At 44.5% G+C, this 16834-nt stretch overlaps 1 protein-coding gene across 2 annotated transcripts; it reads left to right on the forward strand.

Annotated features, from left to right (window-relative positions):
* Positions 1-16: 16 nt before the first annotated feature.
* ODC1 (ornithine decarboxylase 1) lies at positions 17-11466 on the forward strand. Of its 2 annotated transcripts, none has more exons than XM_075923501.2 (12): positions 17-215; positions 2500-2629; positions 2745-2869; positions 3577-3750; positions 4593-4765; positions 5886-6020; positions 6227-6308; positions 7024-7107; positions 8797-8959; positions 9049-9161; positions 9501-9715; positions 10999-11466. In XM_075923501.2, the coding sequence occupies exons 3-12, from the start codon at positions 2768-2770 to the stop codon at positions 11141-11143; spliced, it is 1386 nt and encodes a 461-aa protein (XP_075779616.1). In that variant the 5' UTR covers positions 17-215; positions 2500-2629; positions 2745-2767; the 3' UTR covers positions 11144-11466. The 2 variants fall into 2 exon arrangements, with proteins under 2 accessions (XP_075779616.1, XP_075779615.1); XM_075923500.2 differs by having other exon boundaries at positions 18-215; positions 2720-2869.
* Positions 11467-16834: the final 5368 nt, after the last annotated feature.

Consider the following 16834-nt stretch of genomic DNA (forward strand, 5'->3'; position numbering starts at 1 on the left):
GCCACTGCGGCTTTTGTCAGTCAGTGCTCTCAAGCCGGCCGGCAGCCCCTGTGGCGGCTCCTCCTGCCCGGCTCCTCCTCGGGCGGCGCGTCCACTCCGGCTCCGGCAGCCCGCGAGCTCAGCGGGGCCCGTCTCGGAGGAGGAGGCACGGGGGACTAAGGGGCCGACCGGCTGCCGGGCGAGGCGCTGAAGCATGACGGCTGCTCCCGCCTGAGGTGAGGGGGGCGGTGCGCGGGTGGCTGGAGGGGAAGCCGGCCGGCCTAGGGCCACGTGTCTCCAGGGGTGGGCGCAGAAATGGGGCGCCGGGGCTGCCCAGGCAGAGCCGGTTTGGAGCCGGCCGGCAGCCGGTCCCTGTCACCGCCTTGAAGGCGCGGCCCTCTCCCGAAAAGCCGCGGACTTGAATCCGGAACAGCCCGGGGGCGGCGCGGCGCTGGAAGCGGTAGGGACTGGCGGCGCTGCCCGCCTTGGCGATCGCAGGGAGCTGATCTGACCCACGTGGCGGGGGAGTTGCAGGCTGTCCTCGCCCGCTAGCGTGGCTCCTTTCCATTAGCCCACGAGTGAACTGCCTGGAAGTCACGTGCGTTTTGGAAAGCACGCAGCGCTCTCCGCGACGCGTGGGTCGGGTTCTCCCCTTCGCTGCTGTGGCAGTGCTGGAGCGTGTGTAGTAGGGAACCGCGCCGAACCCTTGGGCGTCTCGGTTGGTTATGCTAGATGTGACCGCTTCCTCTGTAAACGACACCTGTGTCACGCTCCTCCCGGGGGCATAGAGGATGTGCCCATTAGAAAACAACCTGTTGTAAGATAAATGCAGAGACCGATGCTAAGGTGATGCTCCAGACTTGTATATTAATTAAATCCATCAGGAGCTAAACTAGTGCCTTGTAGAAAAACCGAGTAGTCCTTGTAGCATCTTAGAGTAACAAAACGTGTGGGTGACAGAGCTCCTGATTTTATATATATTTTTAACGAGCTCTCTCTTGCTTTGTTAGTCCAGGAGTTGTCCTGTAGGACAGTTTTTGTGTTAATGTGAAGACATTAGAGTTGCTATTGCGATTGTGCAGTAAATGTTGAAAGAACACTAAAAGTTGCAAAGTCAAGGCTCAACTAGGAAATAGCAGAATGAAGGTTGTCTAGCTAATCTAAATTTAGCCCCCATGTGTATTGGCATACAATTTTTAATTGTGATATTGAAAAAAATAGTAAAGGTTCCATTTTTTTTTAGTGTAGATGGTAAACCATGCTCACTAAATATGACTGCTTGGCATTTTATAGTAGTTTAAACATTAATGTCACCAGCATATGTGAGTGCAAATCTGGGTACCAAAAATTATCACCTAGTTGGCCATCTGTAAAATTAAAAACAACAAATGGTCTGGTAGCACTTTAGACTAACAAAACATGTAGATGTACCATGAGCTTTCATGGGCACAGCCCACTTCTTCAGATGACCAGTTTTGAGTCATCTGAAGAAGTGGGCTGTGCCCACAAAAGCTGATGATACATCTACATGTTTTGTTAGTCTAAAGTGCTTCCTGACCATTTGTTGTGGTTTTTTTTTTTTAAGTTTATCCTGTACAGACACTAACTCTGCTACCCTCTGAAGCACCTGTAAAATGTTTGGTTTAAGTGACATGCATAGATTCTCTCTGGCTCTGCTGGAAGTTCCTGCCTTATTCTTCCTCTTCTGAAAGTTCCCTGCCTCATTTGTTAAATACCTTGCAAATGTCTGTAGCTACATACTCATGAGGAGACAATAGTTCTGTTGACTATCCACCCCCAATTAATTTATTGTGCACTGCATTAATGAATGAAGGCTGGCTCCTGTGAAGGTGGGAGGATAACAATAATAAAACAAAGAGCTTGTAATGTATACATACTAGGATGCTTCCTAACTGGAGTGAGTACTACACCTTTTAAAGTCTGCCATGTCGAAACCTATTGAGCTCCACCCACGTAAACAAGCGCTTTGGCGATCTACCGCTTGAGTAATAAAATTAATGGCTCTCATCCTCCATTTGGCCTAGCATGTAGAGATGAATGAAATACATTTATGGGTTTTACAGCTATTTCTTAGCTGAGGAAAACCTGAGACTTAATCCAAATTCTGGGATTGCTCTCTAGTGGTTTCATTCTTTGTCCCCCTAACATTTGAGTGAGACTACTTTTCTCTTCATGCTTCCCCCACAAGCATTTGGGGAACGTTCGCAGAACAGGATAGTGTTTTCTGTCCTCACTTATTGCCACACCAACTTGGAAGCTATGCAAAGCAATTGTAGGGAGGGGTCGATTAGTCAGAGTTCCTGGTCTGATTATATTTGATACAAACAATTTTCAGAGAATTGAGTTGTCAATTTCAGTAGGTGCAGATGGAAATTTTCAGAAGCTTATAACTTGGCCAGTGTTTATTGCAGAACAGTGATTTGAAAGATGAAATAATGAATGGCAGTTAAGGGGCATGTTAAAAATATTTAACTTTATCATTCTCTTTTCTTTCGACAGATTCAATGCAACATCATAATTGCTGCACAGAAAACTTGCCTTAAATCTATCAAGGTATTTTTCTGAAGCACCCCTCTGGGTACACTGAAAGAATTTGAACATTAGGATTTGACATTTCTTAGTTGTCCATGTAAGTCTGTGGATCTTGATTATCATTTAGTGTTCTGAGAGTCTTTGCTAATTTGACTAAATTAATGAATGCTTCATTCTATATTCACAGTTTGTTGCACTTGTACTCACTTTAGAAGTATACCTGAACTCTGAAACAATGAACAGCTTCAGTAATGAGGAGTTTGACTTCACCTTCCTTGAGGAAGGCTTTACTGCCAAGGATATTCTTGATCAAAAAATAAATGAAGTTTCTTCCTCTGTAAGTATGGTAGCAGAACGTGAATAAATTTTTAAAACAAAATTTTATGTGTATTATTTTAAATGATATGCTTTCAGCTCAAAATCCTGTACTGTAACTTAGACTATGCAGAACATTATGCATGGGTTTGGAGCGGGTCCCATATGAGGAGAGGTTAAAGCAACTGGGACTTTTCAGTTTAGAAAAGAGGAGACTGAGGGGGGATATGATAGAGGTATATAAAATCATGAGTGGTGTGGAGAGGGCTGATAAAGAAAAGTTATTTATTAGTTCCCTAAATAGAAGAACTAGAGGACACCAAATGAAATTAATGGGTGGCAGGTTTAAAACTAATAAAGTTCTTCTTCACACAGCGTGTAGTCAACCTGTGGAACTCCTTGCCAGAGGAGGCTGTGAAGGCTAGGACTATAACAGAGTTTAAAGAGAAGCTAGATAATTTCATGGATAAAAGGCTATTAGCCAGGGGATAAAATGGTGTCCTTGCCTCTGTTTTTCAGAGGCTGGAGAGAGATGGCAGGAGACAAATCGCTTGATCATTGTCTTCGGTCCACCCTCTCTGGGGCACCTGGTGCTGGCCACTGTCGGCAGACAGGATACTGGGCTAGAAGGACCTTTGGTCTGACCCAGTACGGCCATTCTTATGTTCTTATGTAATATTGAGCACTGAAGATAACATGACATCCTTTTTCTTTTTATTTTTTTTAAAGGATGATAAAGATGCTTTCTATGTTGCTGACCTTGGGGATGTCCTAAAGAAGCATTTACGCTGGTTCAAAGCACTCCCTCGAGTAACACCTTTTTATGCTGTCAAATGTAATGACAGTAAAGCTATAGTGAAAACACTTGCTGCTCTTGGTGCAGGGTTTGATTGTGCTAGTAAGGTGAGATCTTCAGTTTTTTTGATGGGGTGGGGGGAGAAGTGACTAGTTGAGTAACTAGTTGACTATCAGATAAGCTTATGCTTATTGGAGAGTTGAAATAGTTGCTTTCATCCCTGCTGTAGAGCAAAACTTCTCTAAAAGTGGTCTAAATGCTACTAGATGAGACAGTGAACTACACACAGCAGATGTGTGGGTTACATAGGAACGCTGTTAATCATCAGCTGGGCAGAATTTGAATCTCTTATGGCTGCACAAGCACACAGCTTACAGGGAACACTGGTCCCAACCTAGGACCCTATGAGTGGTGGAGCAGTCCACCATTGGGTCAGCAGGCGATCTGCCCACAACATGCTAATCTATCTTTAGGCTCGCAGTCTACCAGAATGTTGCCTGGATCATTGTCCTCTGGTTACACAGCCAAAGATAGTTGCAGTGTTTCTGCATCAAGAGTATCCGGGGGAAGCTCCTGCTGGTCCCTGGGGCAACAGCAGTTCTCATTGTTGCTAGTCTTCAGTAGCAGGGAAGAAGTGTCTATTGCCTCTGGCAGCATCCTCCCAATTTAGCAAATGGGTTGGACTTTCTGTGCTGCCCCTCTGCTTACAGCATATAGGGTGTGGTCCTTCTGGCTCCTCCCACCAAGTGGCTTGTAGCATTCCTTCTGTTTCTGGAGGTGGAGACATGCCAATCTGTTAAATACATTCAAACAAAAGTGAAATAACAAGGTGTTTCCTGAAGGTCAATGCTGCATCTTCATGTTCTGCTTTCTGATTGAGATCATTCATTTGTTGAAAGAGATCCTTGTTTGTGGTGAGTAGTATGTAATCTTTTTTTCTTTTTTCCAGACGGAAATCCAGTTGGTGCAGAACATTGGTGTACCTCCAGAGCGAATAATATATGCAAATCCTTGCAAGCAAGTCTCTCAAATTAAACATGCAGCAAACAGCGGTGTGCAGATGATGACTTTTGATAGTGAAGTAGAGCTAATGAAAGTTGCAAGAGCTCATCCAAAGGCGAAGTAAGGGGGTTTGGGTTTTCTGCATCTAAATGGGTTTAACGTGTCAACATTGACCTATCCTGTAGCAGCTGTGCACCTAAAGTAATGCACACTTAAGTTTGTTTCAAAGCTTTTAACGCTTAACACAATTGCAAGAGAATGCAGAATTTTTTGTCAAGATATAAATGTCAAGTATGGATTTAAGAATGTAGCAATTTAAACAGATAACTCAAAGCATGAACTTACTGATTACCCAAACGGCTACATACAGCTGGCCCAGCTCCTGGGGAGCTGCCTGCCACCCTATGCTGCTGCCCTTGTGTTAGGGTTGTAAGACTAGTCAACTAGTTTTCCTCCATCCCTCCCACTGCCTCTATCGTAGGTGGTAATGGAGGGGAACAGGAGCCAGCATAAAAGCCAGTTTCCCCCCAGCACCATCTCCACCAGGGGCAGGGGAGGTAGAGGCACAGTGGGGACTCAAGCTGTCTCTACTTCTGCTGCAATTCTGCTTTTGAAATTTACAAAAGGCCGCTGAGGCTCTTGTACATTTCAGCGGCTGAGGGAGCGCAGGGCCAGTGGGTGAGTCCCTGCTGGTCCTGTGCTCTCTGCGGGGCTTCCACTTTTGAACTGTAGCAAGAGCCCAGCAGGGGCTAGAAATCCCATCGACTAGTCAATTAATCTAACATCCGTACTCTCTCGGACAGCAGAATGGGGTGGCTGGCAGGAGCTGGTATGCGCAAGGAACTGGTTTAAGCCAGCTCTCTGCATGCACTGGCTCCCGAGAAGCTGGCTGCTGCCCCATGTGTAACCACTGTAAATTTCAGTGATTACGCAGTTAGTCAATTAAATGTATATTAGTATCCCTGTGATCAAGTACAGTTTTTTTTTTTTTAAAAAAAGGTAGTGTATTGGCTTAAAGTACAAGAACAATACAAACTTGCTTGACAAAAGTGGATCTAATTTAACATTCAAGCCAATTTGTCTTAAAATGTTATCTTACATCTGACTTGGTATACAATACAAACCTGTTTTTCTGACTTAAAGATACATACCTGAAATTTATTTGAACCGGTGTGTTTTTTTCTGTGGCTATAGAAAATCTGGTGTATTGGCATTAAATTGGATACTTATGTATTTTTAGGCTGGTCTTGCGCATCGCCACTGATGACTCCAAAGCAGTTTGTCGTTTGAGTGTTAAATTTGGAGCTACCCTCAAAACTAGCAGACTACTTCTGGAGCGGGCAAGAGAGCTTGACATTGACATTATTGGAGTCAGGTTAGTAGTAATTTTTATCTGTATATACAAAATGCCCATCTAGAAATAGTGATTTGAATCAATGTTTTTACAAAATATGTAAGTTACTTGCCACCTCACAAGAATGGACACTTTTTTTAATCTGCTATGACCTATTACTTTTGTCTAAATGGTTGCTTAAAACTTAGTCATCCAAAAGGCAACTGAGATTTGCATCTGTCTTCCAGTTTCCATGTTGGAAGTGGCTGTACTGACCCAGAGACCTTTGTTCAAGCTATTTCTGATGCCCGTTGTGTCTTTGATATGGGAGTAAGTATGAATTTACTTCCCTGAAAGCATTGCTGCTGAAACACTATGACAAGTCAGCTGTATAGTCATAATGAAATGCCACTTGTAAAAAGTAACAACTTTGGAACCAAAAACTTCAAGAGTATTTTTACCTTTCCTGTATAGCTTGTATTTAGCTTCATGATGTCATATGATCAGTTACATCTTAGATCTTAGCAATCCTCTATTTAAGTTTTGCGGGGTGGGCCTATGACCAGTTTTAAAAAGTTAGTCTTTTTTTAATTGGTCACAGGCTTATTTTTCCTCAGTAAAAGTCATACATTCCCTGCTGTTCCTACAAAACACTAATGCAGGACAACCAGCAAGTAAAACTTTAGTCTGTTTTCTCTGTCAGAAGTAGGCATGTAAAAAGTAGTTTAAAGTGTAATTGCAAAAAATCTTAGTGGTTACACTTGCTGTGGGCTCTCTAGTATAAAGCTTATTCTAAAGGGGTTGCCAGACCGGCTCCTGGGGAGCCAGAGAGTAACTAGAGGGAGGGCTGAGCTGTAGCAGCTGCCTGCAGTGGGCTCTGCTCCAGCCCCTACCAATTAACCATTTACATCCCTAATCAGAAGTATCAATTAAATGAAACACTTGGGCTAAACTGTCAAGACTGATTTTTGTTGTTGTTGGTTGTTAAATATTCTAGAATCACTTCTTTGCTTGACTGTCCAATTTTAACATGTTTACATTACAGACAGAGCTTGGTTTTAATATGCATCTGCTTGATATTGGTGGTGGCTTTCCTGGTTCTGAAGATGTCAAGCTTAAATTTGAAGAGGTATGATGGCTTTCTAATACTCACCTTTTTCCAGGTTGTGAAGGTGTCTTTTTGCTCAAGTTTATTGTATCAAAATTAAACTACCTGGTTGCTGTCTTGCTTCCCTTTGATAGGTATTAATACAAGGCTATGCCTACACTACAGGGTTTTTCTGGGAAAATCTCCACTGCGTCCAGGGAATGCAGCTGCTCTTCCACAAAAAAGGAAGAGTAGACATGCTCTTTCGGAAGCACTGTCGTCTTCCTTCCACAAGGAAGAAGAGCTTTACCAAAAGGAGACTTCCACAATTTGGCCCAGCATAGACAGGCCAAATTTCAGAAAAGCCTCTTCCTAAAAAAACTATGCAAGTTGCACTCTGCAATTTGTATGCCTTTTTCCAATAGATCAGTGTAGTCTAGACCTAGCCCAAATGAAATCTTGATTATAAACTAAAGTCACTCATTTTCTCCTGTTATCTGCAGAATCAAGTAGATCAGTGGTCCCCAACCTGTGGAGGTTGCCGGGCGCCAGGGGACGTGGCCGTTCACCCGCCGGGCGCCAGGGGACGGGGGCGGGGCCGCCCCATAGCCGTGCGCCCCCCCCATAGCCACGCCCGGGGCCGGCGCCCCCCGCCCCTCCTCCCAAGTGCCCGGGGCCACCTCCAAGCGCCCCCCCCCCCAAGCGCCGGCGCCCCCCCTCCTCCGGGGGCCGGGGCCGGCGCAGCGCCCGCACCCCCTCCCCCCAAGCACCGCGCGCCTGGGGCCGGCGCCCCCCTGGGGCCGGCGCTCACTATGCGCCTGGAGCCGGCTCCGGCACTGTGCATGCGCCACGTGCCCAGGGCCAGGCCAGCCCCGAGCACATGGCGGGCGCACATGAATGCCCCCGCGAGCGCCATGGCGCCCGCGGTCACCGTGTTGGGGACCACGGAAGTAGATGATGGCATTAGTCCTTTAAATACACATGTTGCTTTAGTTATGAGATGGTAAAGTTTTGCATTTCCCAGTTTATCTAACCTTGACTGTTCTCACTTTTTTGCAGTCCTTATTTTCAATTTCTAATATGAAAATTGCTTTCTTGCCCTGTATAATTCTTAATGCTGACCCTAGTGTAGAACCAGCTACACAGTATAAGAACAGCACTGTTCAATAAGATCAGATGAAGTACAGTGGAAGTCTAATGCCCGTGTTTGTCTAAATCCTCTCATTTAGAGAACTCTTTTCACGTTTAATACAGTCCTTCTCCATGAAGCTTCTAGAAACAAATAAACAGATTCATTAATACAGAGAGGAATATTTTTCTAGAGCCTTTACACTAAGTTTATTGATTTGTTCACCATAACAAAAAAAAAGGAATTTGTGACTTAGCAAAGCATGTGCATCTGATCTAGAAACAAAACAACTCTTATGTGGAAATTCAGCTCTGAGAAATGTCAGTTGTCCTAAGTGACTTGTAGGAAGCAATCCAGAATGCAACTGTTATTTACTTCAAATTCATGTTGAAACTATGGCTTAATTCCTTGCTGTCTACACAAACAAAAACCACCCACCCGAATTTCATGCACGTAAAATCTTAGGCAAAATGCTTTCTTTAGACCATGCAAATAGCTAATGCAATGTACTGGGTGTAGAGTTTTGTGACTAAACTGTTAATTCTGTAACTTTTTTAAATTATTAAACTACTAGGATCTAACAGCCTTATGTGTCTTACTAGATCACCAGTGTAATCAATCCAGCATTGGACAAATACTTTCCTTGTGATTCTCGAATAAGAATTATTGCAGAGCCTGGCAGATACTATGTTGCATCAGCTTTCACACTGGCTGTTAACATAATTGCAAAAAAAGTTGTACTAAAGGAGCAATCTGGTTCTGATGGTATGTAAATCTAGGTCTCTTAATACCATTTGCAACTAGAGACCCTCACTTTCCAAAGGTTCTTATTTATATATTTTCATCTCTTCTAGATGAAGATGATACTAATGGCAAAACTCTGATGTATTATGTGAATGATGGAGTGTATGGCTCATTCAATTGCATCCTATATGATCATGCGCATGTTAAGCCAGTCCTGCAAAAGGTACAGTATATCTTCAAATCTAAGCCTAAATGTAGACTGCTCATTCCACTATACAAATAATTCAAGCATAATGCCTTTATATTTCACACACCCCACCACCACTGCTCCTGACAAATGCCAAGGTTGGCAAATATGAGCTCTGGGACATTCAGTGGAGCAGATTCAAAGTTGAGGCTCACTAATAGAAGAGGCTCTGCCATTAGCTCTTTCTCTTGTAAACTTTAGAGCTGGAGAGCTCTGCCTCTAATAATCTGTCATGCCAACTACTTGAAGAGTCCTGCTTTGCTTATTCTTTTACAAGGACCAGAATAAAAAGTAATTTGTAACTTTTCTCTTCAGAGACCTAAACCAGATGAGGGCTATTATTCCTGTAGCATATGGGGACCAACATGTGATGGCCTGGATCGTATTGTTGAGCGCTTTGATATGCCAGAGTTGCAAGTTGGTGATTGGATGCTGTTTGAAAATATGGGTGCCTACACAGTTGCAGCTGCTTCTACTTTCAATGGTTTCCAGAGACCAGCAATAAATTATGTGATGTCAAGGCCAGCATGGTTAGTAATTTGTTTCACTTCTGCTTTAAATAGGAGAACCTTACTAAGGCTGCCAATAGCAGCTCTTGATCATTCTCAGTGAATGCCTCCTTAAGGACTGCCTGTGGATAACTGGCACTTCAGAAGATAAATTTAGTCGGTAGCTACCAAGATTTAAAGGATACTCTTTAATGCTAGTAGCCTGAGATTTTTGGATCTGAAACTCCTCCTCCTCTTCCCCCCCCCCCCCCCCCCCCCCCCCCCCCCCCCCCCCCAAGGGGTGTAAAGTTGGTTTTTAATGGGATTTGGACACATTGCCCTCTATGCCTCATCTTAACAGAACAAAGATGACTTGATTGAAATTATATTGTGTTCTTTATATACAGTGCTCACATGTAGTTTTCCCCTTATTGTAGGTTATCCTCTTTTTGCATGGGACTTTCATATTACAGCTAAGGTGTTTGTTTTAAAATGGAGCGGGGAGTTGTGAAATGGCTGGAAAACCACCTGATAAATTTTTTACAGTCTAAAAACATGTTTCTCTAAGGTTGCTTTACAGATACTATACTGGATTACCCTTGTTGCCATCTGACTGGCAAATGAGAGATACTTTGCAATAACTATTTCTACACTTGAGTGCTTTACTGATATGATAAATCTGGAAAGTGCTCAAGTGTGGATGCAGCTATACTGGCCAAAGTTCCCTTCAAAGCAATTTTGTATAAACTGCTTACACAGTAAGCAAAATTCTGCCAGCCTGGCTAAATTTGGGATTGCACGATTCTACTAAGTGTCTAGCCTTTCTGCTTTCAATCTAGATTATATCTGGAGACTTTTGGGTCCTGATGGGGAAACATTTACATGAAATGTTAAACTTCATTGGAAGAAATTGAGGGTTTTTTCTGGCCTGTTCTAGGCTTAGTTTCTGTGTCACCTAGAAGTGGGGGGTGGGGAGATTCTATGCCTCTCAACATAATTGCAATCTGTTTTAGTGCTCCTGCTAGCCATAAAACTGTATGGGATGGGATGTGGAGGGAGAACTGAATAATGGCATGTACCCAAGTAAGTCATGGTAACAAAGTATCATGATTACTTGGTGATACCGAATGCAAAAATTACAGCAGTTCCTTTGTGAGTCACATCCTACCTTGCAAACTGGTTATTGGTAGAGCTGGGTATGATCAAATTATGATGTGACTTCCTCCCAAGATGCACTTAATACTGCAGTATGTTAAATTAGGTTAAAATAGATTGTTTCCTGACTTTTTTCCCCCTCCTTTCCCCCCCCCCTTCCCCTCCATTAGGCAACTAATGCAGCAGATTAAAGAGCAAGGCTTCCAAGCAGAAGTGGAGGAGCAGGATGTCAGTGCTTTGCCACTGTCTTGTGCCTGGGAAAGTGGAATTGAACATCATCCAGCAACTTGTGCTTCAACTAGTATTAATGTATAGATATTGTTTAACTGCAAGTTTTTATTAATTGAACCCAGGGCATTTTGGGGACCATTAACTTAATTATTGCTAGAATTTTAAAACTTAAGTCTAGGGTCAGCATAAATGCAACAAAATGGATGACTAGGAGATGGGGGTCACGTTATCTGTGTTCCTATGGAAACTATTTGAATATTTTATATGGATTTTTATTCACTTTCAAGTATGCTATTAAAGATTGACCCTTGCCTGTCAAACAAGCATTTGTAGCTTGTACGTTGGCAGAATGGGCTGAACTTAGTGTTGGAGCCTGTTTTAAAATAAAATATATTGAAATAACTGACTATTCTGTAGTGTGCGTGAATTAACTGCCATTAGTGGCTGCTCTGTGCTAGTGTTACTTACTTCCCCTAGCTGAGGAAGCATGTTGTGAGCTTCAGAGGCCCAGTTGAGATCCCAGACAAACCAACACTTGTAACCACCACTAGGGAGACTTGAACCTGGAACTACTGTAGCTTAATGTAGGAGCCTTTACTACTGAGCTATAAAGCCAGCTGGATCTCAGCTTATGCTGTAGAGCTCACTTGTTCTTATCTCTTGCTGTAAGTGATTTAAGTGCCACTACATGGGCCAGTGAACTACACTAGGGCTATGTCTACATGTGGCTTCCTGCGTAAGTAATATGCAAATGAGACTAAGCGTGGAATATCACCGAGCCTCCTTTGCATACCTAATAAGCCACCATTTTTTTCAGAAGAGGCTCTTGCGCAAGAAGGAGCATCTACACTGCTCCTTCTTGCGCAAGGAAAAACCCTCTTGCGCAACACCCGTCTTCCTGAAAAGTAATAGGTGTAATGGCATTGCCCAAGAGGGTTTTTCTTGCACAAGAAGGGGCAGTGTAGACACTCCTTCTTGCCCAAGAGCCTCTTCTGAAAAAAATGGTGGCTTATTAGGTATGCAAATGAGGCTCAGTGATATTCCACGCTTAGCCTCATTTGCATACTACTTGTGCAAGAAGCTGTGAGTGTAGACCTAGCTTTGGTGTGTGGGTTAATCATTAGAAAAAGAGACTATCAGCTTAATCCATTGAAAAGTGGCTTTTTAAAAAAAAAAATGCAGTGCAAACTAGAAAAGGCTGCATAGATGTAACTTCAAACTAATTGGCCATTTAAAAATGCTACACTCAATGTTGTGACAGTAGGGCGGAGAACTTTGCGAAGGTCAATTTTTAGTTGGCTGTGATTATAAAAGACAGGTTACCTTTTGTAACTGGTGTTCTTAGAGATGTGTTGCTCATGTCCATTCCAAATTAAGTGTGTGCACAGTTACTGAGAGTTTTCATTAGCTGAATACTGTAAGTCAGCAGGGGCAATGCTTAGAAGGGTGCCAGTATGACTGGGTATATTGTACCCTGCTGACCACCCTCTCCCTCAGTTACTTCTTGCTGGAAGTGACTGACAGAGGGGGAGGCAGGATGATTTGGGAATGGATATGACCAACACATCCCCCAAACACCAGTTACAAACAGTAACTGTCTTTTCTTTAAGTGATTTGCTGGTGGGCATTCCAAATAGGTGACTTCCTAAGCAGCTGTCCAGCCATGGGGCTGGAGATCACCAGTCTGCAATGCTGCCCTTCCAAATGAAGCATCCTCCCTACCATGAAGCTGAATGGCATAGGGGCAAGTAAATGTGTGCACTGAGGACCACATGACTGCTCGACAACTGTCTTGGGGACAGGTGCCAAAGTCCTGTGCATGAGTCAAGTGATCAGATAGTGGAAGGGTTTGTGTACTTTGCTAATTCATGACAAGTATGGATACATCACTTGATTCAGGAGGATATCCTGCTGGGCAGAGTAGGCAGCCCCTTCATCCTCTCTGCTATTGCAACAATAGTTGATTAGGGACTTCCTGAACAGCTTAGTACACTCCAGGAAAAAGCTAAAGCCTCCATAAGATCTGGGAAAGGTAAGGAACCTGTCCTCGAGAGTAAAGTGAGGCTTAGGATGAAATATGGGTAGAAAAATATCTTGCACCATGTAAAACTAGGAAACTGCTTTCACAAAGGAAAGGGGGTCTCAATTGAATTTACCTTTAGAGAAAACAGTAGGAGATATCAAAGCTTTTAGTTTAGTAATAGCCACCAGCAGTACAACTTTCATTAATAAATACAATAAAGAACAAGTAGCTAATGGTTCTAATAGAGGCCCTATTAACTTTACCAACACCGGAGTATCTGATCCCTCAGATGAGGATACAATTTATACAAGCCCATAACTAATTGACAAATATCAAATGGTGTGACCTGGGGTGGAATGCCAGTATCAGGGCCAGATGTACCTTAATGGATGAAGTGGCTAACCCCTGTTTTAGCCCCCCAAGGTACTCCAAATACAGGCAGTCCCTGGGTTACATGGATCCGACTTACATTGGATCCCTACTTACAAATGGGGTGAGGCAACCCCACACTAGCTGCTTCCCCCCAGCAGACCAGGGAGATGTGAAGCTAGCGTGCCCCCTCCCCCACCCAAGCAGACCAGGGAGACGTGGAGCAGCTTTTCTCAGAAGACACCTCCGCTTGAGAATAAAGGACTGAGGGAAGTGAGGTGTGGGAGAATAAAACTGAGCTCTGGAGAAATGTTTGGCTAGAGTTTCCCCTACAATATGTACCAGTTCTGACTTACATACAAATTCAACTTAAGAACAAACCTACAGTCCCATCTTGTACATAACCCGGGGACTGCCTGTAAATGGAATTGAAGTCTACAATGGCAGGGTGTGTCTGAGAGGCCCACAAGGAAAATTTTTTCCACTTGGAAGCATACATTGCTCTAGTGAAAGGCTTCCTAATAACTCTGAGCATTGCTGCTCCAAAGTCTTCAACCATGGAGCCTCCAGGCCATCAGGTGTAAAGTCTGGAGATTGGGGTCAGCAATGTACAGTGGTTTTGTGACAAGAAGTCTGGGAGCAAAGGTTGGTGGAGTGGGGGTGCTGCTGATAGAGCCTTGTGTACCAATGTTTCCTTGGCCAGGCTAGTACTATCAAAATGAGTCCCACACTGTTTTTATGGACTTTGTTCAGTACCTTGGGATTCAAGGGGAAGAGGAGAAATACATACAAGAGGCCCTTTCAATGAATTTGGAAGGCATCATCCAAGGAACCCTTGCTGCTGTCTAGCTAAGACCAGAAGATGCAGCACTTCCTGTTCCCCCTTGCAACAGAGGTCCAGAGAGGGATGACCCTACATCAAGAAAAGGCCCTGTGCAACCTCCCAATTGAGGGGCCACTTGTGCTTTTGAAACAAATGGCAGAGCTTATCTTCCAGTGAGTTCTGAGCCCCCCCCCCCGTAAGTGCGTCTTTTGTTATGCATACACAACTCCCATAGTGATATTGCCACCTTGCATGGGAATAGTGTGAGCACCACCCTGTCTGTTGATATAAAATTTCACTGTGGTGTTGGTGTGAACTGAGCCACACCTCCCCCTTATTTTGCCCAAAAAGGCCAACCAGACAGCCCTGAGTTAATTTACATTGATGTGCATTGCACATTCTGCTCAAGACCAGACACCTTGAGTCCACCCAGATGTGCACCCTATCCCAAGTACGAGATGTCTGTAAGCAGTATCAGGGTGGGCCGAGGGGCATGAAACAGAACCCTTTAGCACATGTGGAGAGGGTACAGCCACCAGCGAAGAGCCTCTGTCACCAACAGTGGGGATAGTTAACACTGGCAAGATGGCTTGTACATGCTGGCCAAACCACATCTGCAGGAGGTGGAGCCGAATTCTGGGGAAGGGGACAACATGGGTGCAGGAAGCCATGTGCCCCAACAATTGAAGGCAAGTTTTGGCTATTGTAAGCAGGTGGGCCCCCATGTCCCAAATCAGTCTGCACATGCTTGTGAAACGGGCCTGCGGGAGGGATGCCCAGGCCACCAGGGTGTCCAAATGTGCCCCTACAAACTCTGCCTTGGGTGGGCAACAGGTTGTGGAAGGTTCAACAACAGATCCAACCAGCCCTGACCACCACTTTGGAGGGTCCCTCAACCAGCCAGTCATCAAGATAGGAGAAAACCTGAACCCCTCTGTGATGCAGGAATGCCACTATGACTGCCATGCACGTTGTAAACACCCTTGAGTGCAACAGAGAGCCTGAAAGGGAGCACCGAGAACAGGTCATTCTGGTTGCTGTGGCATGGCTACACCAACACTGGTTTAACACTCTGATGTCTCTTGCCATAATCTCACTGTGGCCCCACTGATCCTCCCAGACCTGTTGTCCCAAGATCACATTTGCCTCCTGACTTGATGTCCCCCACCTTTCAGGGTTGTGTGCTCCATAGCTAAATCTGGTCGAGCAATCCTGAGTGTGGTGGGTCCGCCTGGAGATCTGAAAGCCTACCACCAGACAGATATACTTGGCTAAATGAACTACTAGACTCTATGGCTACGTCTACATTGGCATGATCTTGTGCAAATACTCTTTAATGCATGTGCCTTTGCGCAAGAGATGTGCTTTTGTGCAAGAGCATCCATGCCAGTGTAGATGCTCTCTTGCGCAAGAAAGCTCCGATGGCCATTTTAACCATCGGGCTTTCTTGCCCAAGAAATTCATGTTGCCTGTCTACACGGGCCTCTTGCGCAAGAACAGTTGTGAAAGAGGGATTATTCCTGAGCGGGAGCATCATAGTTCTTGCACAAGAAGCACAGATTTCACACATTAGAACATCGGTGTTCTTGTGCAAGAACTCCCCGCCAGTGTAGACAGGCAGCAAGTTTTTGCACAAAAGCGGTCGCCTTCACGCAAAATCATGCCAATGAGGACACAGCCTGAGTGTGGGCCTCACAGAAAGAGGTCTCTCTCTCTGAGGCCTCGATACCATCTATATATTAGACTATCTCTTTCATGTGAAAGACTAAGATCAGTGCTTTCCTCGATCAAGGTTCACTTGGCAGCCAAGTCAGACTTGCCAATTCAGGGGTGGACAGTGTTTTCTCAAGAGCTTACTATAATTTTTTGAAAGGTCTAGAGAAGCTCTTTCCAAATGTCTGAGCACCAGTTTCTCAACGGGACCTTAACCTGGACCTCTCCAGGCTTACAGAGGCTTCCCTTTGAGCCCTTGACATGCTCTCTGTCAACCCCCTCATGCGTTAGAAAAATTTGCTTATGAATATGAACATGTATAATTCGACACTTTAGATAAAATATCTCATGTTACGGTCTGCATATATCATTCTTGTCTGTTAAGCTAGAAATATTAAGTGGGGATCTGTTTATAATTCTGACTATGCTACTGAGGGTCATTACTGATGCTACAGAAATGTGATGGCTTGTTACAGAAACTTAATGGCTCAAAAATCAAGTCAACGATCTATGAATGGTTCTGTTTTCCTGTAAGCCTAGATTGTGGTTGGTCATGCTAGAATGTGTGGCCAGGCCACCTGATGCTGAAACCCATTTTTAATCTTGTTCTTTTCCACTCGAGCTGAGGAAAGTATGAAGTGAGCACAAAGAATGCCTGCCTTGGGCAAAAGGGATATAAGGGTGGGCGGGAACCAAGCAATGGGGTCAGTTACCAGATGACAGGAGGCCTCCACTTCTTCTTCGAGTGGTCCCCGTGGGTGCTCCACTCAAGGTGTCGGGTCCCGACCCAACGCCGCTAGTCGGAGATTTCCAGAGCCGTAGCCGGGCCGGATCGCGCATGCGCGAG

Source organism: Pelodiscus sinensis, chromosome 3, assembly GCF_052426305.1.
Source record: "Pelodiscus sinensis isolate ZL-2025 chromosome 3, ASM5242630v1, whole genome shotgun sequence".
NCBI lineage: Eukaryota > Metazoa > Chordata > Testudines > Trionychidae > Pelodiscus > Pelodiscus sinensis.